General features: G+C 36.0%; 1 protein-coding gene across 2 annotated transcripts in view; it reads right to left on the bottom strand.

Moving 5' to 3' along the window:
* ABCA12 (ATP binding cassette subfamily A member 12) overlaps nucleotides 1–14,548 on the bottom strand; it is a gene marked incomplete at both ends in the record, with an annotated part of 165,896 nt that overhangs the window by 68,765 nt on the left and 82,583 nt on the right. For both annotated transcript variants that reach the window (XM_080689206.1, XM_080689207.1), the window contains 5 exons: nucleotides 3,030–3,203; nucleotides 5,701–5,825; nucleotides 7,047–7,159; nucleotides 7,252–7,508; nucleotides 13,590–13,696. In XM_080689206.1, the coding sequence (XP_080545332.1) occupies nucleotides 3,030–3,203; nucleotides 5,701–5,825; nucleotides 7,047–7,159; nucleotides 7,252–7,508; nucleotides 13,590–13,696 (776 nt within the window). The remainder of the gene's footprint in view (nucleotides 1–3,029; nucleotides 3,204–5,700; nucleotides 5,826–7,046; nucleotides 7,160–7,251; nucleotides 7,509–13,589; nucleotides 13,697–14,548) is intronic.

Raw genomic sequence — 14,548 nt, 5'->3', positions numbered from 1 at the left:
CCAGTTAAAATATTTTTAAAATTATTGAGTTGTACACTTAAAATAAGTGAATTTTGTGCTTTGTAAATTATATATTTAAAAGGTTATAAAAATAAATAATTTTATGCCGGGCATGGTGGCTTACGCTTGTAATCCCAGCATTCGGGAGGCTGAGACTGGAGAATCATGATTTGCGGACAGCCTCAGCTACTTAGTGAGGCCCTCCACAACTTAGTGAGACCCTGTTTCAAGATAAAGAATAAAAAAAAAATAGGGCAGGGGATGTAGCTCAGAGGTTGAATGTCCCTGGGTTCTATCCCCAGACCCACAATAAGTAAATAAATAAATAAATAAATAAATAAACAAATTTAGAAGCCAGAAAGGCAAATGTCAATTACTGAATCCTTCAGGTATATGTATTTTACTACTCTAAAATCATAAAGTCATATAGTATTCCTATATATCAGAAAAGCTCTATAAAACATTCAGCGATCTATTGGACTACAAGATTTTAATCTAATGTTTATTTAATTCAGGAAAGAACACTGAAAATATTAAAGATTATAAAGATTTTTCACTTCTAATCATTTATTTATTCAGTAAATATGGAGTGCCTGTTTTATTCCCAACAATTGAGTGTAGAAATGGGTGTACAGTGGTGCACAAGTTGGCGCCATCCTTGCACTTATTGACTTTGGTCTAATAGGAGGAACAGATACCAAACAATATAATAGGCTGGGGACTATGAGAACTTAAAGTTTAACCCAAGTGTAATATATACATATAATGGAATGCTGTACAGCTTTAAAATAAAAGGAAATTCTGTCACTTGCAATGACGTGGATGAACCTGGAGAACACTCTGCTAAGTGAAGCCAGGCTCAGAAGGATGAATGAGACATAATCTACTTCATATGTGGAATCTAAAAATGTTGAACTCATCGAAACAGAGTGGAGAGGGAGTTACCAGAGGCTTGATGGAGGAGATATGAGATGATATGATGGATACAGCATAGAAAGTTCCAGTTGGACAGAAGGAGCAAGTTTTAGAGATCTACTGCACAGCATGCAGACCATGGGTAATCACAAGATATTGAAAATTTTGAAATTGCTAAAAAATAGCTTTTAAACATTCTCACCATAAAAAGTGATAAGTAGGTGAGATAACAAATGTGTTAATTAGCTTGAGTTAATTTTTCTGTATTGCATACATGCATTTAACATATTATGCCACATTTCATAAATAGAATTGTTATTTATCAATTGATATTTAAAAAGTCAAACAGATTCAAGTAAAAATAAAATGGAAAAATATAAAAAACTTACACGAGGTCTTTCGAAAGTGGAATCCGAAAGGCAAAAAAGTACAAATCACAGCGAACACAAAGAGGATAAGTATGGACAGAAGAGGAGAGAGTTAGGAGGTTTCTGAGGAGGAAAAACTCTTGGAGCATTCAAGGATGTCAATGGCCACAGCACAAACAGGGCACTGCAAGAGCAAGGGAGTCTAGTATGCGTCTCCCTCGCTGTTAAGATCTTGCCCATGAAGGAAGAGCTGGGCCAGGTACTGTTCTTGGCATTTTAAATATAAGGCATTTATATGCTAACAAATGATAGACAGAAGATAAATTTTAATATGAAAATGAAAATATGTAGTATACTGAAGGTGGAACTGAAAGCAAATGAAGGAAGGGGGTTGGAGGATTGGCTGCATATTAAATATGGCTGCCTGAATAGGCCTTACTGAGAAAGTCAAGGCCAAGCAAAGACAAATAGTCCTGTTCATCATGTGAAGCATGCCACTGGCATCATGCCAGGCAGCAGCCAGGGGCCCAGAGGGAAGCCAAATAGAAAATGATATTTTATAGATGAGGAGTCCTTGGGCTTTTATTGAATCGGGTAGCTTCCTTAAATGAAATGGGAAATTGCTGAAAGGTTCTAAGCAGAAGGGTGATACAACATGGCTTATGTTGAAAAGGATCATCCTGGCTTGGAGGTAGAAGGGAGGGGGCTGGAGGCAGGGAGACCAGCTAGGAGGCCATGGGAGAAATACAGGTGTGAGGTGATGATGAGGACTCAGAACAGGGTTAATTATAACCAGTTCTTAAACATATCCATTCCCTTGGCTATATCTCAAAACAATATAAAGCTCCCTTGTTTATTCTTGTCTTTATTATTATTATTTTATTTTATTTTATTTTTTGTGGTACTGGGGTTCCTGGAAGCCCTTCTACCTCCGGGCTACACTCTCAGACCTATTTTTACATTTTTACTTGGAAACAGGGTCTCCTAAGCCAGCGCTCGCGCGGCTGGCTTCAGACCTACGCGATCCTCCTGTCTCTGCCTCCCAAGCGCGGGGATTTACAAGCGTGCGCCACCACGCCCGGCTTGTCTTTATTATTTTAAGAACAACATTTTTATTGTTATTAAGATCATGCAATTATTTGTGACCCAGATATAAAGTTGGATGGTCAGAGACATTTAAGTTTCCCATGTAGATTTTTCTCTCAATTATTTGTTAATTAAACACAGAGTATCCACTTATCCCAGTGGAGTCATTGATGAATTCATTGAACCCTAACAATCACCATTTGTCTAATTCTACTGGATAAGTAATGGTAGCCTCCATCTACATTGATGAAAGAGACAGATTTTTTTTCTGAGAACAGTAGAAAAAGCTACTTTTGTTCTGTAAAAAAAAAATTGTTTTAATCTTTATCTTACCAAATGAATGCCTGCTCCTTATAAAATGGTTACAGCATTTATGTTTTTTATTTTAGCAATAATCCACATTAGTTTTAATTTCTGATCTTGGAAACACAAACTGGGATTTAATAAGGAAACAATATTAGTTTCTTTACCCATAAAAATGCGTGAATTTGTGATATATGATCTCCAGTAGACGTCCCATTTGGTTCTAAAATACTCCATAATTCCAAAATGCTGTATAAATCGATCTCATCCCTTTTAGTACCAGAGAGCATACACGTGCAATGAAACATATTTATGTTAAACTATGAATATATGTGTATTTTGCCAACAGCAACTTGCCTTATACGTGAAGTTGTAAATGTCCAAGTGGTGCAGAAAAGTGAGTCCAATGAGGTAAGACTGACGGGACCTCTCTGGAAGAGGCTGGCTGCAAAATTCCTTCATTGCCTCTTCCAGTTTGGGATTGGTGATATTAGCGTCACAAGAATGCAGCCAGAATACTCGAGAAATAATCTGCAAGTAGGAGGAAGAAAAATCATTTAGCAGCAGATCATTTGAGTATCATCTGTTTACCTTGAGAGGATTTTGTGAACTCCAAATTGTAAAATATGATACAGTGTCCTCAAGAACCAAGGAACTTCACACACACACAAACCTCCATGATCCTGGGGTTAAATATCAGGGCATTCTACCTCTGAGCTACACCCCCAGCTCGTTATAAACTTGGTTTTTGTTTTGAAACAGAGTCTTTAGGTTGTTAAGAGCCTTTATACATGCTGAGGCTCTTCTTGAACCTGTTATCCTTTTACTTTAGCCTCCAAAGTACTGGGATGACAGGCATGTGCCACCATGGCTCATTCCAAATAACTTCTTAATGAACTAGCTACTACTAATAAAACTATAGAAACTAATCGTTCACTGAAAAGATTGAAGCTTAAGAAAAATGATAGAAAGAAAGAGACAGGATGGGAATCCAAGACAAGACCCAGTTTTTTTCTATCAAATAACTGACAATAATAATATCAAGGAAGGCAATTAGCTTAAAGTAAGTATGGAATAAGTACTAGTTTAACACTCACACTGCCTTTAAATTTTTACTTCTATTTAATCCAAAAGAATGCTTTAATTTTAACAATTAGAGTGATATTTTAAAATACAGTTCAGAATGATAGTTTAATTTTAATCATTATTCAAAGGTATAAGCTTATGCAATATAGTCTGTGGGTCCAGAGATGTAAAATAAACAAACAAGCAGGCATCACACAGTAACACAAATCCCCCATTCTGCAGAGTCAGCATCTGCCTTGAATTAGGAGAGGCGAGGCATGACTCTGGGAGTGAGATACCAAATCCACTGCCACCAGGTTGAAATAAAGAGAAAAGCCAAGGAAGTTCAGGGTTGTGGAAACTTTCCTTTTGCCCCTTGAAAGCAATAAGAATGTATGTTCTCTCTCCATTTGTGTGTTTCTGTTTACTAAAATGAAACTGCTCTTCAGAAGCCAAATGCCTGATTGATGAACTTAGATCTGAAGATCAAATGATCAAAAGGTAAGATCAAAAGGGAAAGAAGCTGCGTACTTTTGCTACGACAAGAGAAAATAAAGTGGAGCAAAGCGCTATTAATTTTTGCATGAGGGAACCAATTACATTGACACAATAAGCTTCAGTACTCTCCAAAGGAGGCTCCCAAGGCTTTTCGTCAACTTTCCCTAATGTTGGAGAGTAACTGGGGTGTATTTAGAAATGGCATGCTCTGTCAGCTCTACGTCCTACACGGATGAGGCCTTAAGCTCTGCAGCTCTTTTGGAAAATTTATATGACACCTCCAGACACTGGGCTTGGAAAAGAGACAAAAGATAAGACATCTTGAATAGAAAACCCTATTATCAGTGTATGAGAAAATGCCATTATTCATTTTCATACCCCAGAATGTGGACTACAACCACAGTTTCCTTGACCTCATACATTGTATATGCTAAGTCTTGTCTTGGGTCTCTTAAAAAGTAAAAAATGAGTGCACATTTTTAAAAATTTTAGTTGCAACAGATAGTGAATGCACTCCATGTTTTTTTTTTTCCCAATTGGGTTACCAACATTTGACTTTGATATCCCTATAGTGAAACTTTATCTCAGACAATGTGGTTATAATAGTGAGCATAATTATCAAGGGCACCAATCACAGGAGGAAGACATCAGGAAGTCAAGGAACCAACTAAAGAAGCAAAGAGAAGAAACGTCAATGAAATAAAAGGAAAGACACACACAATAATATTTTTGCTTCAGAATTTCCTTCCCACTGTCTACCTTAGGTAGAGAGGGTAGGGAGGAAAAGGGACAGAGAGAGGAAGGACAGGGGCACTAAAGTAGTTATATAGGAGGAATGTGTTCTCGTGTTCTATACAGAGCAGGATGACTATACTTTATAAGAGCTTATTATGTATGTTATAAAGAACTAGGATAGGGGCCAGCTATGGTGGTACAGGCCTATAATCCCAGTATTTGGAAGGTTGAGATGGGAAGATTGAAGGTTCAAAGCCAGCCTCAGCAACTCAGTGAGAGGCCATTTCCAAATAAAAATAAAATAGGGCTGGGGGTATAGCTTGGAGGTAGAATGCCGCTGGGCTCAATCCTCAGCACCAAAAAAATAAAGAACAAACTAGAAGATTCCAAAGGCTCCAAACACACACACACACACACACACACACACACACACACACACACACACTTAAGGAGATGGAAATTCTAATTACTCTTACTCTGACTTGATCATTATACATTGTGTGCATAATTATCACACTGCAGTCCCAAAATTTTATGTACATTTATGTACATTTATGTCAACTAAAAATAAATTTTAAAAATTAGGCAAATCTCTAAATTTATCATTTGCATAGAAAGCTCACTAGATTTACATGAAAATTTTCAGAATTTTACTGATGAGTTTTTATCAAATACTAAGTGTGATTGAAACTTCTAAAAACTGCATATAAACGCAAATCCTGGACCCTACCTCAGCTCTGTTATCAGGAATAGGAATGGCCAGCAACTTGTCAATACTGGAGTTGGACATCCCTGTGGTTCTTCTCAGTTCTTCCTTCAGTTCTTCAACATTTTTAAACATTTCTATTAACTGATCTGCAAGAAAACACACACATACGTATGCAAAATGCACACGTTAGTTGTACTATCCTCTGTGCCATACCGACCTAGAGAAGTCTTCTAAACTAATGCACTTTCAACATAGAAGATTTGTCAGAAACAGATGTCTCCCAATTTTGGCAAACTTGGCATCTTTAAGATCTATTTCTATCTGATTTAGACATGTTCTTATTATGATATCATTAACTCAAGGTAACAGATTGCTCAGGATTATAAATTTTTCTGAGGTGTCTATAACTCAAGGTTGAGTCAAGGAAAATGTGGTTTTCTCAGAGACTTTGATCACATAATGTACTAAATAAGTATCTCTATTTGATTTAAAACATCACACAAATGCAAAGTGCTTTTAACCTGGATCATATGATATTGTCAATTGAAGACAAGGTGTGAAATATATATACAACATAAAACCAGAGCATTTTTCCTCAATTTTGCCCAGTGTACTACAGTTTGTGAAGGGTTTTAATAATACTTATTTCACCTTATAAAGAATGTGCTTAACTCCAAACCCTTCTAGGACAGTGGTTAAAATTATTTTATATCTGGGTCATTTAAGGCACAGTAAACAATAATTTGATTTTATTTTCACAGATCATAATCTTCATTCTACAAACGCCTTTCAATTTCTTTTATCAAGTATCCCTTGTGCAAATATACTGCCTTTATATTTGGACTTAGTGCCTTTCCAATTTTGTGGCTGCCTGTTGTCCAAAATTTGGAATGCCTTTCTTTTCAGTACTGAGGTATTATGCAAAGGAGAAATGGATTACAGGATGCATCATGCTTGGAATACTAATAGAAAGTTTTGAATTGAGATTTCTGTGGATAGCAGTACATCTTTTTACTTTTTTAATCAGATTATTCTCACAGAAGCAAATAAATCTCATCTTTGCTCATGCAGCTGAGTATCTGATGCACTTTAATATATCTGAGAAACAAAAGGTGAATGGTCTAACTAGTTAAATTTTGAAGATCTTTTTGCTGTGAAATCCAATTTCTCCGTTTCCATTCTCTGCCAGCTTTCTTATGTTTGCTTGAGACAAGTAACGTATTTGAAAACTTCAGGATTCTTCTATGTAAGGGCAGATAGAAAAAGCAGGTTTGGTTGGGAGCATCAGGAAAGCCTTCCTTAGACTGCAGCACGAGAATCCTGTGCATTCTAATAAGAGAGCATTTAAAATATGGATGGAGAAACACCTGGTTGTTCAGAAGCGTCTACACTGCTATTAACATGCAGCACAGCCTCTATGGTCGGTATTAACTGTGTGATGTTTTCCAAGTAATTCATTTGCAATGCCTGTTCCAGAAACCTAGAACAAAACAGAAGAGAAGAAATTTAACTAGGCATAACAGTATTTTGAGAAAAGGATTTCACCAAGGAGAAGACAATGGGAAAACGTACCGATCCATATTTAAATTAATTTTGCTTGGGTCCCCAGTCAGCAGATCCCTCAGTTTTTCAGATACGATGTTGTCATGGTACAGTAAGCTGCTTGCTATTTCGGTGCCCAGCTCTGCTGCTTCAAGAAGTTGTACGTGAAACGCACTCTCATCACACAGACTCCCAAAGCTCATATTAGAGATCTGGCATGATTTCTCTATCGAATTGAAAGTTTCTGACTCACAAAGAAGTTCAGTCAAGTTTTGAAGTTGAGACAGCTATCAAAAAAAAAAAAGGGAAACAGATTAGTTGTATTATTATATACATCTAATAGTGTGGAGAATAAGCAATTAAACTTGATCTACTTAAAAAAATCTATATATGTATTTAGCTAGCATTTGACATTAATTGTATTGCAAAATATCATTTCCTGTCATTGGAGTTTATTGTCCCTTCAAAAATTTCATAAAACCTTTGGACCTATTTAGACCTGTCTTTCTCAATTATAGATTCAGGCTTAAAAAATGTAGTTTAAAAAGAGAAGAAAAAATTTAAAAAATAGCTTGGTTTTATCCAGTTCAGGCCACAAACACTCTAATTTTATATTGTAATTTAAATTGTTAAAGCATGTGTAAGGTCAAAAATAAAGATTTTGTGTGTGTGTGTGTGTGTGTGTGTGTGTGTGTGTGTGTGTGTGGTACTGGGGTTCCTGGAAGCCCTTCTACCTCTGGGCTACACTCCCAGACCTATTTTTTATATATATTTTTATTTGGAAACAGGGTCTCTTAAGCCAGCGCGGCTGGCTTCGAACCTGCGCGACCCTCCTTTCTCCACCTCCCAAGTGTAGGGATTACAAGTGTGTGCCACCACGCCCAGCGAGGTTTTTTTTATCTTTAAAAAAGTTTTATGTCATATGTAGAAGCTAAGGAGTATTAAGATACCAGAGAGACTTCAGATAATAGAGAAGAACTCCAGGGAAGCAAAGAAAGTGGTCTAGGAAGGGAAAAGGGAGAGGGAGAATCAGTGAGGAATGGTTTCCATTCATAGTGTATACATGTGTGGGAGTGACTACCAATGCCAATCTCAATATGCTGTAGAGGGAAGGGGAAGTGGGGAGAAGTCCGGGGAAAGCCCCCAAGGGCTGTGTGCATACATGTCACTATCACTGTGAACTACATTAGGATGTAAGACTAAAATGCACCAAATGAGTATAAAAATAAAACATAAAAAGCCTTTCTTTGTCACGCCCACTGGGATGGCTCCAATCAGAACGCCAGAAAATAACAGGTGTCAATGAGATTATGGAAAAGTTATAACCCTTGTGCACTGCTGGTAGGGATGTGAAATGGAATGGCTACTATGGAAAAGAGTATGGTAATTTCTCACAAATTACAAATTGAATTATCATACGATCTAGCAATTCCATTTTGGGGTATACCTCAGGGAATTGAAAACAGAGTCTTGAAGAGATATTTGTAGATTCTTGTTCATAGTAGCCTCCTTCACAAAAGCCAAGAGGTAGAAATAGTTCATGTGTTCAACAGATGAGTGGATAAACACAATATATGAATTCTATATAGTCGGTAATATTTTAAGTCTCAGGTAGGAAAAAAGTGCTTCCAATGCTGCCACATCTAAGAACCTTGAGGAGACTGCTAAGTGAAATAAGCCAATAAGGAAAGTAGAATACTATATTATTCCACTTATATGAAGTACCTAGAACAGTCATATTCATAGACACAGGAAGTTTAAAGGGACCAGTGGCTACCAGGTGTTAGGAAGAAGTTTAGATGAGGAAGTGTTGAGTGGGTATAAAGTTTTAGTTTTATAAGACAAAAAGTGTTCTGGAGATTGGTCATACAATGATGTGAATATAATTAACATGACTGAACTGTACAGTTAAAATAGTTATTATATAAATATGATTTTATAATATTTCATCACAATTAAAAATTAAGTGAAAAGAAGAAAAATCCTTCCCTAAGCTGCAGCATTCTGATAAAACCATGTTTTAAATGTGGATGGGACCACAACTGGTTTTTCAGAAGTGTGTGCATTGTTGTTGACATTCTTTTCTGTTCTCTTACGTATCAAAGAAAACTAAGTGCTTCTGTCCTGGGGAAGTGATTTAAAGGACCTAAAATTCCAAACCTAGAGAAAAGGAGAAAGACTGAAATCAAACAAGTTTCTATGCTATCAACTATATTCCTCTCTGTGGTCTACTATCCTATATGTATTCTGAGGACATAGTCCCAAGTCACACATCCTGAGGGAAAAAAGAATTTGCCTCTGGGAAAGTCAGTTCTATTGTGCTTAGAAACTACCCTAGAGCTATTCTTTATAAGAAGGAAAATAAATTGGAGCAATGTATAAAGAGGCAAATGTATGTATCATTCCTGGTAGCCTAGTTTCCAATCAGAAGTTACATTTTGACAGAAATGAAGTATTTCTTGGTTCAGGCATGGATTTGGGAATACCTCTTTTCATTTATCAGATGAGAAAGGCACAATGATGTGCTTTCAAAGAGAGATTTATAGTAACTACATGAAATTTTTTGAATTAATCATTGATCATCGTAGATAGCAAATATCAATGGCCTATATTCTACTGTGTTTCATATTATAATTTTCTTCTGGCTTTGAACTCTCTAAAATGACTTCATATGGCTGAAAATTCTACTTACTAGTTTTATTGCTATGATAAAATTTTCATTCTGGAATAGATCCAATCATTCTACCAGCTGTAACTACATCCTTGTCACACTATTTCTTCCTTTGATTTTCTAAATACCAGATATGATTAAAGTTCTAATAAATGAAGCCAAACTTCTATACAACATTCCTCAGTGCCTTTTCTTTTGGAACTATCTCAAATAAAATGATAGCTGTCATTAGCTTAATATTTTTTAATTGCACATTGAGAATGTAGTCAATTTTAACAACTTTTACCCAATAGAGACTGAAATATGGTTTTTAATTATAAATTTCACATATAAGTATAAAAAACCAGTGACAGTCCATACAGTATAGGCTTGTGTATTTCTTAAAATTCTAAGAAGGAGACATTGGAATCTTAGCCACACTGATGAAGTAGGCTTGATTTTCTGATATAAGAATATAAATCAGGGTCAATAATACGGAATGTATTAAGGAGCATAGCCACCAAGTAGCAACATTGTGACCTTTGATATTTGTCATTATTTACTACTGTATTCTAAGAACAGTAGACATATTAAACTTTTAGAAGCTTCATGGGTCATTAATATCTGACATAAAAACAGCAAATTATAATTCTCTTTATAAGTATGTGTCAACTTCAGATTGCAAATTTGACAAAGCCCCATGTAGAGGCCCTGTGTCCTTTACCAAACAGCAATTCGGGCCTCTCACTGGGCAATGATCCATCACTAACTCCACCTCCAGCTATGATGGAATTCCCCAGTGCCCAGTGGCTCCCAAGGGCATCTGAAGCAGAATTCTACTTGATGTGATCCTCAGAATTCTACTTGATGTGATCCTGAGGATCCCACAATGTCATGGAGATATGGAGATATTATTATAAATAAGTCATATTCCTGGACTTATGGTGAGTATATGGAAGGAGAAGAGGACCTATTTAAAAGTTAAACGCGTTACAATAAATATAGCATATTATCTGTATTTCTGCCCAATATAGGAAACATCATCAAAATAAAGATACTGAATACCAGGGTGGGCAAAGTAGGGAAGTAAGAGCATCTCTAGTCATAAAATTGTTGGGGTTTCTCTTTATTCTTTCGATGATATGTACTGAGTAATTTCTGTATGTTAAACTTGATGCTAGGTTCTGGGAATACAACAGGAAAGGAATGGATTTGGCAGAGTTCCTCATGGAGCTGGTCTAGGACTCAGTGGCTTTTGTCAATTTCAAACAGCAGCCATGCTTGTGATAAATGACAATGGATTCTGTACCTAGGGGACAAGTTTATTTCCATGTCTGTGGCATCTAGAACCTTTTTCACAATTCAACCCTCAAGGGGAGCATTACATTCAAATTGTGGATGATGTTGTAAATTATTCTTAGCCCATTCCCATTTCATTAGTATAAATTGTTGAGAATGTATTGTTTCCATTTCCCTGGTGTGTACTATGTGGGACCTGGTTGCTTCTTAAGTAAAGAACTGCAATGAGTAATTTCCCCAGGAACACAAGTACATCATTAATGTTAATCACTTTAACATCCTCATTTGTTCATACATTCATGAATCACGACTTAGGCTCCTAGTATGAACTAGTTTGTGGGGCCTTATAGATGAAAAGCGAACGATTTCATATGGGTTTGCATGCTAGCAAAGAAAGAAACCCTGCATATACTGCAGATCTAATGCCCAGTAATGAGTACCAAAGGCTGGAAGTCTCACTATTGTTAGAGACTTCTTTTCCTTTCTGCCTCACAGCTCATCCATCAGCTGTCATGTCGTGTCAATTTGTCTCTCTGGAAACTGTCTCATCCTTCAATTCTTCGGCACCAACACCATGTAGAACCTCCCTTTTTGATTATATTATTGAAAACATAGCCTGCTTATTAGGTTTCTTCCAATCTCATTTCCATAATTTTCCCAGGAAAAATAAACTAAAAAAATACAAATTTCATCTTCTTCAAGTTTATAACTTTGGGGATCAAATTCAAACTCCTCGACTGGGCAAAAAAGAAGTCTTCAAGACTTGTGCTCAGCCTTCCTTCTTCCCCCCTTTCCTGCCTCTCCCATAAGCACTTTTTGTACCAAGTTGAGAGGTGACTTTGGATAACCTACATTTGTCTTTCAGGTTCCTGGCAGTTGTCTACATCTGGAATGCACATCCCCAAGATGTGCGGCTCAGAGTAAGTGTAAGATCCTCTCCCAAATCTCTTCTCTCTACCTACATACCCCACAGTTGGGAGTTTGATATCTAGTCTTCCTCCACAGCAGAATCCGGTCCATCCGTATATTATAATGCGTATTTCACTCTGTTGTAACAGCTCATCTGCTCTTCCATCTCCTCCACTGAACTGATTATAAGCACTTTAGGTGTAGAGATTATGTCTTATAAATAAATGGATTAGCATTTTGGAAGCCCAGAAGATGGATGGAAGGAATAAACAGATAAATATTATATTATAGGAGCAAAGATGACAAAGTTATTATTCTAGCTGTGAAACAGAGAAAAGATGATCTCTAATATTATAGAAGGAGTGACATTTAAACTTGTCCTTGAAGGATGAGGCGGAATTTGCTAGATGAATGCATAACTTCCTTCTCATTTGCACAAATTAAGATAATGTCAAATTAAGTATATTAGAAATTTTGATTCATGTAGAAGACTAAGGCTAAAAAGGTAGGCAATCTAACTAGGATATTTATTTGTAATATACATGGACGTAATGTTTTGCATGCCTGCTTAATTATACCATGTTGACTCTACAGCAAATCATCTTGCTTGCCCTGAATAAACCAGTCCTAATTTTATTTTTATCCCTGGCTCCATAAATCCAATTAAACTGCTGTTCTTATGGAAAGCTGTTTTCAAAACCTAATGGGGTTGTTTAAGGAATGAAGTGAATTTCATGATAACTCGTACATTATCTTCATGAGTGAAGCAAAGAACAAAGGGCAGAGAAGCATGAACTTAGTCAAACTTTAGAGCTTTGCATTTTTTGCTCACTTTCAACCCCATCTTCAATATCACACATTTCAACATGACTTATTGGTTTCTGCTTCTGATGAAAATAATAAAAACAGGTTGGCCAACTTTGTGTGTGTGTGTGTGGTACTGGGGTTCCTGGAAACTCTTCTACCTCCGGGCTATACTCCCAGACCTATTTTATACTTTTTATTTGGAAACAGGGTCTCTTAAGCCAGCACGCTGGCTTCGAACCTGCGCAATCCTCCTGTTTCCGCCTCCCAAGAGCGGGGATTACAAGCATGCGCCACCATGCCCGGCTAAACTTTTAAGATTTTTATATACTGTCAAGTAAAAACATTTGCTTTCAAAATCTACTTTTATAAATTTAAAGACTAAACACATCTCAAATTAGAAATCATCTTATGAATCTTTTTTCCAGTTTTGAGCCTGAATAAAATAATTATGTTATTACACATTTTGTGTATGTATATACTGTAATTAGGCTCTTACGGAATATTTTAGGTAAGGATCTCCACTGATTAAAAACAAAATAACAATAGCAATAACTTAATACAAAACACTTCTATCACGCAAATTTCCCAGCATAGATCTAGAGTCAAAATAGGATAATTGCTTGTAAAGATCAAATTTAAAACTCAGAGTATCTTTAAAATTATAGCAAGTGTTGATTTTTTTTTCTTTTCTTTCATGGCTTACTTTTGATTTTAGAACTTCAAGAACTGGAGGGAAGTAATCCTCATAGGAACCATTCTGAAGAAAGGATTTTTTAAATCGAATTGTGGACTGCAGAAGTCTCAAATTTTCTGTAGAGGGAAGAGAGTTACGTTATTTAAATTGCAAAGTTGCTTGGGAAGTACATTTGAAAGACACCTTTATCCCGATTTATTACTTTATTTAAGGATAATAGTCTAGTTTAATATAAACTTAAGATGAGTGAAAATTTAACCTTTCCTTCAACTGTGTGGACTACAGAGTTTGCTATTTTAAGAATATTCATGGATATTCTGATTAAAGATAAAAATATTTCCAGAAAAGTTGCTACATGTTTTTGGCTTTTGTGAACTAAATATGCTTTTATTTCTGACTTTTGAATAGAGTATTTGGGGTGATTAGGCTACATAAACACTGTGTGGTAAATGTGTCTCTCAACCTTGATTAATTCATGCCTGGAAAACAAAGACCAAGCTTAAATATGCTTTATGTTTTTTGCTTGCTATCATCTCAAAGAAATATTTTGGTGTAAAATTTAAAAAGAATGTATATTCCCTAGAAAAATGTACAGAATGGATATTTTCTCTTAAAAATAAAAATAACATGTAATTTAACTATAATCTTTATGACTGCCCATGTAGGTAGAAAATTGAAAATAAATATGTGAGTATATGAGGTAATAATAATTTGCCACAAAATTGCCTCTGTTTATATAATTTACATGTACTTTTAAAACTCTGTATTATTGTTCTTTATTATTTTTCCACAACCAAGATTATTGTGGGCATAGAAAAGGGCCATGAAGGGTTACATGAGCCCACAATGACTCTGGACACTTGGAAAGTTTGTCCAGGTGGCGATTATCATTTTACCCCATATCTGGCTATTGTATTGAAGTTTGTCTAGGTGACCTGCTGTACTAAAAGCAAAAGACTAAGATAGCA

The sequence above is a fragment of the Muscardinus avellanarius genome (assembly GCF_963383645.1).
Source record: "Muscardinus avellanarius genome assembly, chromosome: 2".
In the NCBI taxonomy this organism is placed as follows: domain Eukaryota; kingdom Metazoa; phylum Chordata; class Mammalia; order Rodentia; family Gliridae; genus Muscardinus; species Muscardinus avellanarius.
The sequence above is the reverse complement of the archived record's forward strand: the minus strand, read 5'-3'. Positions and strand labels throughout refer to the sequence as shown.